This window comes from Cyprinodon variegatus, unplaced genomic scaffold (genome assembly GCF_000732505.1).
Source record: "Cyprinodon variegatus isolate N-32 unplaced genomic scaffold, C_variegatus-1.0 Scaffold183, whole genome shotgun sequence".
Lineage (NCBI taxonomy): Eukaryota > Metazoa > Chordata > Actinopteri > Cyprinodontiformes > Cyprinodontidae > Cyprinodon > Cyprinodon variegatus.
Window position 1 is genome coordinate 353,160 of NW_015150636.1, and position 10,418 is coordinate 363,577.

The 10,418-nt window shown below is 38.1% G+C and overlaps 1 protein-coding gene across 1 annotated transcript in view; it reads right to left on the bottom strand.

Moving 5' to 3' along the window:
• Positions 1-1,472: 1,472 nt before the first annotated feature.
• The window catches only part of LOC107087401 (zinc finger protein 827-like), a 35,022-nt gene continuing 26,076 nt past the window's right edge, over positions 1,473-10,418 (bottom strand). The window contains exons 7-9 of the mRNA XM_015378969.1: positions 9,739-9,793; positions 6,203-6,388; positions 1,473-3,190 (exon numbers count right to left, since the gene is read on the bottom strand). Coding sequence (XP_015234455.1) covers positions 2,539-3,190; positions 6,203-6,388; positions 9,739-9,793 — 893 coding nt within the window. The 3' untranslated portion in view covers positions 1,473-2,538. The remainder of the gene's footprint in view (positions 3,191-6,202; positions 6,389-9,738; positions 9,794-10,418) is intronic.

Sequence of the window (10,418 nt, forward strand, 5' to 3'; positions counted from 1 at the left end):
GGTGAAGGAATGTAGTGTAAAGCGCTTTGGTCAAGCCTCCTGACTTGAATAAAGGCGCTATATAAGTGCATGCCATTTACCAAATATACTAGCTTCCCTACCATGCCGCACGATTTCCAGTTAGTATTCTGCTTAGCAGTGTGATGAACCTCAACGCCTGTCATTGTTTCCTGTGTCTGTAAGCTCTAATTAGACTATCGTTTGTCGTAACCACTTCCCAAAAGCCGACTCTGTCAAGTAAATTCACCAAGGGCTGCTTTCTTCGCCTGACTCTCAGCAAACAACGAAATATCACAATGATAACAAAAAATAACTTCCTGAATGTTACGGGTGCCGCCATGTTGATATGCTTGTTTACCTCTAGAGAGCAGTATTACAGTAGATCGTCACTAGGAGGTGGGAAACAGTGCTAGCGTGATGTGTAAACGGTACGGTTAACTGATCCCAGCTCGGCACGGATCGGTGTTCAGAGGGTAGAGTAAAATGGGGCTATAGTAACTTGAAGTCAACTTGAGTTTAACGTGAACTCCTCAGTGTACCACAGTATCTAGGCCCAAATAGGAGGCCATCTGCTGGCAGCCCCCTGCTGATGACCCCGACTGAGTCATCAACAAGATAATGAGGCCAGACTGTGGCAAATATACCGCAGGGTTTACCAAAAGAAACAAAATAAGGGTCCAGAGAAAGCTATGGTTGGACAAAGAAGAACGTCAGCTAAAAATGTTCTACAAGCTACTGAATCATGAGTTCCTCTTTGCTTTTCTCTTTTGTTTGGTTTTTTTTTTTTTGGCTTTTTGTTGGTTTAATAATGCTGAGTTTTTGCCACCGAAGATTTAATTTCTATTATTTGCAAACCTTTGAAAACATCAGACATTTTCCATCATGTCGTGCTGTGAGACAGTAGCTTAAAATGAGGGTGTGCTTTCTTTTTAAAGTCGTAGGAAAGTTATGTTTAAATGTCAAATCATTCTGGCTTAAACATGTATATAAATGTACTCTTTATCAGACGATATTGTCCGAAAATGTAGAAAATTTCTATAAAAATGTGATGCTTTTTTCGTTATTTTATGCAGGACTGTTAATTATACGTCAACCTGAACACCTAAATTCGGCCAATCATTCAATCATCTGTCAATCAAATTTTTTCGGTCATTGCATCTTGATTCATGTGTCGCAGCTAATATACGCAACAGTTGAAATAAGAAATAAGAATAATTTCCTTTCCCATTGAGTTCCGTCCCAGTGTTCACGGGGATGGATGTCTGTGTCTTCAGCAGGCGCAGTAGAGGACGCAATGACATCACAGGCCAGCATGCTCTGTGTTTACAGAAGTAAGCATGGATGGTAGTCCTGGAGCGCATCTAGTGATCTTTCCTAACATTAAAAACTCAATCTCTCCGCATCATCGTCCACCATTGTTGTTGTTGTTCTTGCCAGCTCGGCGTAGCAAGAAGCAGAAGAGTGATCACTGTCGGGTATTAATGACGTTCAGGACGGATGAATGTGACCTGACCATTCAGACACAGGTTGCATTTGAAAAGATCAGATTCGTATCGGATTCAGGACCACATAGTCAAGTGGCCTGGGTTCCATTGGGAAAAATCGGATCTGTGTTGTTCAGACTGCCATTAAAAGATCAGATCCAGGTCGCATATGGGCAAAAAATAAATCAGATTTGGGTAACTTCAGGCTGCGCTGTGAACATAGCCTTTGTCACCAATTTAGTGCCACTTGGTCCCAATTTAATTTCCCTTTGGAAACCTACTAGCACTAAGTTGCTAACTGGTTAGCAAGATGCTTCCGACAAACGGGCCACAACCAATCTTGCTTTGGAACCTTCCGCCACAACAATCCCGCCCTCTTGTTAAACGACCGATCACATTCACTTTATTCACTCGTGTAAAGTCGGGCACCTCGGGAGAATTCGAAATTTGGAAGTTTAACCTACGACTTTAAGGACCCACTGCTTAACCTATACTTATAGGTACAGGTTTATACCTATACGCAGGTTTATTAAGGCTCTCATTAATTAACAATCACATTAACAATCATATTCATTTCATTATGAGGATATTTTACTCCTGAAGTTTCTTTCCTCCTGTTGAATTTAAAGTATCTGCCCTCTCCTGAACTTTCAGTGCCTCTCTTCATGCAGAAAAAGAACCCCCCCCCTCCCTTTAATGTAGTTTACTGACACAAAAAACATTTTAAATTTAGGATTATTTAAGTTTAGGATTTCCAGAGGACGGAGAGACAGGCAATAAATATGTCCCACGGTTACCTAGCTAAGAATAAAGTGATTATATGAAGGAATAAAGCAGGCAGGAATGCAGCAAAAATCACAAGCATGATGCAAAAGTCGAATAAATAGAAAAGGTTTCCTATGTGAGAGCTCTGAGCATAGCAGGAGCTGTTTGACATTCTCATACGTAGTGCTGAGTGACAGTACCTTGGATACATTATAGAGCTTTACATCCATCGCTTTATAGTCTAGAGGACGGATAGAAGAGGAGGAAGGAGGTAAAGAGAAAATAGTATTTACAAGGATGCAAGGCCGAGGTAACCCAGGAAGGAGTGTTTGTTGGAAGAAGGCAGAGTAGAGGAGGAGGAGGATGAAGGGGAGCGAGGTTTCAGGGAGATGAGAGTTGTGATGGGGAGGAGAGGAGATAAATCTCTCCAGCCGGCGCGCTCAGGGAGCAGAGGCAGCAGCACAGCAGGGGGAGGATGATGATGAGAGGAGGCAGTGTGAGAGCTGGCCGGCGTGTGAAGCCGCTGGACGTGTTTGTTCGAGCGCTGGCCGTCCCCGTGCTGGGCGTACGTCCGGTGCGTGTGCACGTCGCCGGGCACGTCGGCAGCGCCGTGCGAGCCGTGCTTCACCTTGCAGTGCAGCCGCAGACTGTCCCTCCGCTTGGCGCTGTAAGGGCAGAGGCCGCAGGTGAACGGACGCTCCCCCGTGTGCACGCGCACGTGTTCCACCAGCTTGTTGGCCGTCCGCGTCAGGTGGCCGCAGCGGTCGCAGCGGTACTGGTTGCCTTGGCGATGACCCTGGAAGTGGACCAGGAGCTCCTGTTGCTCGGGAAACGACCTCTGGCAGATGCGGCAGCGGTGCTCGGAGGTGCTTTGCTCCGGCTGGGTTGCCAGGGAGACGGGCAGAGCTCTGCTGGAGGCGGGGGGAAGCGTGACCGGGCGTCTAGAAGTCAGTCATGTTAACGACACAAACAGACGTCACATGATGAGGAACACAACATGAAACAGAACATACAGCGCCCTGCAAAAACACCTAGAGCTTTTGATTTCCTTGTGTTCTTTAATGTTTTATTTTATTAAGAATTCATGTAACAAACCAAAGAATGACAAATAATGTTTGTTTTTTTCTTACAAATAAAGATCTAAAGTGTGTTTAAATATTCAGCTCCTTTTTTACACTGATTAAATCTTGATTAAATATAAAAAATGACCTTATTAGAACATATATTCCTCTGTGTTTACTTTAATCCTATAGCAAACTGGGAATACTGAGGACTGAGACACTGAGAGTATTGGTACCAGGATCGCCTCTAAGTGATTCAGCTTCCAGAATTCAACAAAACTTTGACACAACTGGTTACCATAGAAATTACCTAAATGATCCAAACTGGTTGAGGACAGATTACCTTCACTTTTGGAAGTTTGTGATTAATAACTCAGATCAGCTTGACCTTTTCTGTCAAGCTTAGAGGTCATGTATATTTCTTTACACTGTCAAACTCAATAGGTAATATAATAAGGAAACTAACAACATAAACAATTAGGTTTATTATCTCAAACTGTTGAATTGAATAGGAAAATATAATTAAGTGCATTTAATTTAATATTTCTGCTAGGGTAACATGGGTATTAACATTGTTTTGTTAGGACTCCAGTCTGTGTGGTCTATGTTTCTGTGTGTTTGTCTTCCTTCCTCCACCAGGTGGCGCCTGGTTCTGATTCTCCTCCTCACACACTTGCAAGGGGTTACCTCGTTAACAGAGTGCTCTTAAGCTGCTGACTGCCACTACCTCGACGCCAGAGTGTTTGCCAGTTTTGGGTACTCTAGCCAAGCTGAGTTTTGCTGATTCAAACTGAGATTTTGTCAACCTGAGTCTTAACATCGTTTTTTTTGTCTTTGCCTCTCGGCAGGGAAACATCCTGCAAACTGGATTTCTCAGACCTTCTCTCCATGGAAGGATCAACTGAGCTTCAAACTGAGCTGAGGAAACAAATCGGAGGTTTGGATCCACTTTTCCCGGAGGAAACGTTTGAGCTTCTCACTGAGCAAGGGATTCATCTGCACAACAGTCCGTTCAAGTACCGCAGGAAATCCGAGTGGCAGTCAGTCTTCTACGTTCATCTACAAGCAACCGCATTTTGGGTAACCCTGTCCGCCCTCCACCGTATGAGACAAACACCGGAACACATTCCTCACCAACTGGAGTCTAAGAGTCAACCTAATCTCTGGAAACGTGAGTCTGCCAACCTTTCCTCCTCTTCAAGTTCGAGAATCAATTCTCCCACTGAACCTGAACTAACCACAGTGTCTTCCCCTCACTTTCAGTTCCGGTTGAGCAGTGTTCAGGGCAACACTGGAACCTCCACTAAACTTCTCAATAAAACTGTTAAGCTTTTTCCCTGGTCTCTCTGCATTGGTTTTGCTGCATGTGGGTCCGAGCTCTTGATAAAATCATGACATGTTTATTTACTGTTGTATTCTGTAAATTGGGCTTAAGAACAGTAAGATTCCTACATATACGTTTAACTTAGGTATCAGTTATTCAGCTTATTAGTACTGAGCCTTTTTGAATTAGTTGGAACAAACTTTTCTTTATTCTGTATTTAATTATAAATATAACATTATTTTATTACTCATGACTGCAACTAGAAAGCTTTGAAATTGAACTACCTGAAAGGTAGTAGCCTGCCCAGCCAGGTAGAGTCTGGTAAACCGCATTTGACTCAGGAGACGGGACTTTACAATGCGTGACTCTCAGCGCCAGATTTACCCATAATGCAGCAGTGAATTTCTGCTAGAAAAACAACAGGCTGTGTCATTACCCGATCCGTACTGGAAGCACGATCCGTTCCATCACAAAAATAACAATTTTTCCTCCCTAATAATAGTAAGCATACTAAACTATAATATGTTAAAGGTCAATAATGCATTTCCTGAGAGAATAAATGCCTTAAAATCCTTTTTTAATTAGTCGTCTGTGAGTGATCTGCACTGGAAATGGGATCTATGCTACTCCTGCAAGCTAACTTTTTGGGCTTTGGATTCAAACATAAATCTAGTCTTTTTGAGATTTAAGTTTTCCTTTGTGTTAACCTTGTGGTGTATAGTGTGTAATCTAAAGAAAAAACAACTAAAATGCAGATAAACATGGTTGAATCATATTTTGCCGGACTGCTCCAAGCATCTCCGATGATGAAGTCAGAGAAGTAGCTTAATGGAGAAAATGTAAAAAGCATCAAATTGTCTCAGAAAAGTGATAACTTTTTAAAAATATATATGTATCAGCATTCTTTAGTGACTTAAGGATATAAATAAGTAATTTTCCGATGGTACGGTTCGTCATTCCAGGCGGATCAGGTAGTGACAAGCTCTCCACAGCTACAGCACAATTTTGCATGCTATAAAAATTAAGAAGCTAACAGAGAACACAGCTTATGTACTAAGAATTTTTAAGCAAAACCTGCAGAAAATGTTCACTGGAGAGTTTCTTCACCAGCTTGAAATGTTTCACGGACTCCAAAATACAAAAATACAAAATACAAATTACATAAACAGAAAGTGTGGCTTGGAATTCCTACATCACATCTATAGTTAACTGATTGGTTCTACCCAAATGAGGCTCATCCTGTTAGTCCTGGTGTTTATTTTATGAAATAGCACACATATGCAGAGGATGTTTGTGCTCCCTTAGGGGCAGATCTTTAATTTGAATTTTCTATGCACTTATATGCATAAATAATTAGCACATTTCCGCAATATTAAAACCTATAAAGTCCTTCAGGATGCTAAATGCTATAAAAACCATCATAATAACTTCTATCTATTTATCTAATATAGAGGTGCCTAAACATTTTTCATGTCCTGAGGTGAAGATAAAATGTTATAAAGAAAACAGTTGTTCAAAAGATGCCAGAATAAACATCAGTAGAAACTCAATGCTGAACTTAAACCCACCTAATTTCTCCCGTGTCGCCCTGTATGTGCGAGTCAACGTGGGCCATCATCTCTGCCTCCTGATTGGTCGAGTGCTCGCACCTGCAGCAGTGTAGCGAGAAAGAGCTGTGTTCCCATTGGCGGTGTTCCATCATGTGACTCTTAAATAGGGCGTGGCCTTCCGTCTCAAAGCCGCAAACGTGACACCTTAAAGGAGAGGGTGAGTACATGTCTGAGAAAGATGGTAGCCATGGCGACAGCGTTATGTGATAAATGTTATGGCTTCAATCAAACCTTTTTACCAAGAAATCATGATGTAATAATAATTATAATAACATCAATTAATATTAATTATTATTATTATTATTATCAATTAATAGTACTAATAATGTATATTTCCCTTAAAACATACATTGGCACAATACTATTTTGTCACAATTAGTTTCTCAATAACTAATAAACTAATAGAAGTGTTTAGTTAATTTTGTGTCCAAAATAATTAATTCCTATGCTAATGCTAATGATTTTATGCAGATGATATTTGTAGTGAGCTTAAGAATGTAAGGAATAAAAAAATAAATAAATAAATAAAAAATAAACAAAAAAACAATAAAAAAAAAAAAAAAAAAGAATGTAAGGAATCCCCATTGCTAAAGTTGAACAATGAACTATGCACGCTTGGTCACATGTAAATGTATGGAAGCCCCGAAAGGCAAATGATATCCAAATCTGGATAAGAAAAGTTCTAATTTTTAAGTATTTTCTGCCCTGAAAGGCAATTGAGTAATGATGGTTTTTGCAATACTCTGTTTTACCACTAAAGGTACTAAAGTAAAAGCATGCACGTTCACAAATCAAATTTAGATATATCCCAATTTCTAAATTAGATTTTTGCAAACTAAAATAAGTTGCGATGTAGGCACAAAACTGTGTATCTGTTGCCCATAGTATGTGGTTACCATATCCACCTCGTATATTCATGAGATATATAGAATTAATTACAGCGATATTATAAATATATATAAATATGTAAATTATCATGACTGCTTTTTCTTAGGATCAAGACTGTATTTCCCAAATAACCTTAAAACTTACCTGTTATAATAAATTACACATTTTTAAGAAATAGTATGGCAACAATTTAAATATGAAAGCTTTATTGATTATTATATGTACTTATTAGTGTCTAATCTATTTATTTTATACCAGCTAAATGATTTTAATCTCAAATGTTTTTTTTTTTTATGTTTTTAATCTCAAATAGCAAAGTGGTACAAAAAATTCTTGGTATAGATTTTTAGGTCTTTTCTCCTTAACTCACAAAATCCAATAAATAAATACATATATTTCATGCCTGTCAGGCTTCCAAAAAAAAAAAAAAAACAGATTAGAAACATAGATCTTATGTAGTTTTTTTTTTCCTTTGCTATTTAGGGCAGAAAAAAACAAACAAACTCAGAACTTTTTTTTATCCATTAATTGTTCTCACTCGCCTTCCAGGGCTTCCATATAATTGTAATGTTGTTATCTTGATGAACCATTACAACATATTTCTATACTTTCAAAAGGTAAAACTTATAGGATTCAATAATTATCATGTCTGAAAAAACAAATAGAGGGTGACACCGATGTAATATTAAGCATCTTATGGATAAAAGTGTTGTGTAACATGTTTATTAATCAGCGATAGCACTGTGCTATCCACACATCTCATTTCATAACTGAAGATGACAGATGATTTAATTAACAGTCTGTTACTGCAGTGTGATTTATGTGCAGGGAAGACATGTTTGGTTCTGAGGTTGGAAAAAGCACAAACCTCTGATCATGAAAATCAGACTTGTATTTATTGAAACATATTTGTGCATTTAGACTGTACACCAACTAACAAATAAGAGCCTAACACATTTTATTTGAATGTATTTGTCACACAATCACCTTTTTATAAAATTTTATTTGCGTTTTTAAAACAGATTTTTTTTATGGAATTTATTTCAGAACATTTAGATTTTAAATTCAGGTTAAAATAAATATATGTAAACAATAATTAATTCTATTCATCGGAGGCTCTGCATCTAGGCTCTCCAGATAGACAGCGTGATGTGGTGCAGAAAAGGAATGCAAACCCTTTTTCTTTTTAACCACCTCCTTGTCTTATACTTTAAAGTTAAATGTCTACTGCTTTTAAGCACAATGAAAAAGTGTTTTTCACACCTTGAGCTTTTCCACATTTTGAGGAAACTTCAGTTTATTTTTTTTTACGTGTATGCCATTTAGTATGCTGAAACAAAATGGTGTAAAAGCCGAATGTGAAAGGTAAAAGATGGCTTTTAAAGTTTTTCAAAACATCTGAAAATTGTTGGATGCATCTTATCTTGTACTTTGAACCCTTTACACTACAACTAGGGCAAGGTGTTTAAAAAAAATCGATTGAAATCCGATTCTAAAGATTTAGAATCAAGTCTTTTAAATCCAATCCATTCTCAAATTGTCAGAGTCTTGGTCTGTTTGTTCCTGTTTTTCTTGGTTATCCATTTGTTGTCCTCTGCTGCCCTCTTGTGTCCTCCCTTGCTCTGTTTTTCTGTCCTGCCTGCACCTGTTTTCAATTCCCTCGTCAGCTCTCTCTTTGTCTCTGTCCCCTTTAAAAGCCCTCCCTCTTCAGTTCCTGTCTGCTGGATCCTCGTCTAACATCCTGTCTAACTTCTGTCTGTGCTCCTCGTCTCTCCCTGGCTTCTAGTTTGGGTTTACCCCTGATGTCTCCTTGGTTCAGGTGCGTTAGTAGTTTTCTGTTGGACTCTGATTCCTGCCCTTGGATCTGTGAACTTAAATAAACCCACTTTAATTCACCTCTGCCTACTGGTCTCTGCATTTGGGTCCTCCAAACAAACACCGCTTCATGACACAAATTGGATATCTGTTAATAAAATTTTTATTTTAGCTTTTATGTAACATATAAATACTAGTATTATATTAACATTCAATGGAAAAGTCATAAAATAATTTTAGTTAATGGAGGCTGAAAGGACAAAACCATCTCCCTCATTGCAATTTAAATTCAAATTAAAAATACATTTGTGGTTATCGGTTTTAATATCAATATAAAAACTAAAAAATAATTTTTTAACACAGCTTTAACCAATAATCCTCGATAAAACAGTTTAGGTCTTGCCTTAATGACCTTAAGTTCCATGCAGCTTTTACATTACATTAATCTTTATGCTCTCATAGTCAATTAAAGGGTTAGTAATATTCTACTATTTATCTTTAAACTGCATAAAACATAAAATAAACAATACATAGAAAACTATATTTGATGAACAGTCAATAGTGAACTAATACATTTCCAGAAATATTCAACTAAATAAGAATTACTAAACACACATGCTGGTAAAAAACAGTTAAATCTGGGAAATGCATAAGGGAGAACTTAAAAACAGAACAAATAATTAGCTCAACAAAGTGTAGTAATAATACTGATATACATTTTGTTTGTTTTGGGATTTTCTTAGTGAATCTTAATCTTTTTAATGTAAAAGGAAAGAATACTTGAGTGTTACCTGAAGAAGTATGAAGAACCCGTGGTTTGATCCCTAAACATGTTGATTTTAGTTTCTGTGGAGAAAAAAAATGAGATTGTTTGCTTATGATCCTGCTTATAGCCGCATGAAATAAGTTGATTAATGATGAATCCATTTGGAAGTTATCATTGTTAAACCTCTCTTTGACGAGGTAATTTAACTTTCCTAACATCTTTATTATAAACCCACCAGGCAAAGTGGCGGGATCGTAAATCCATAATACAATAGAAAAGCAGCTCAGCAGAAGGCGGTCATTAAAAACTAATAACATTACCAATAAGAGAGACAATAAAAACCACTAGAGGCAAACTAAATAAACAAATTCACTATAAGGTGTTTATCAACATATTTCAGTTCAGGACTTAAAGTGTTTTTTCCTGCTGAACCTCAAATGAAGCAGCCTGCAGTGACCGCAGCCTGGAATCTGATGGAGGATAATTAACAAAGTCCTCTGTCTGAACCTGCATCAGTCCTCACTTCAGATTTCACACATATGGAAGGTGAGAAAATATCTGCATGTCTGCAGGGTTCACAGGGCGGAGACTAAACCTCAGCAGACTTTAGACACATTAGAACAGACAGGACACAAAACTGCTGTTTACTGTTTAAATACAAATCCATCCATCCATCCATCCATCCATCCATCCATCCATCCATCC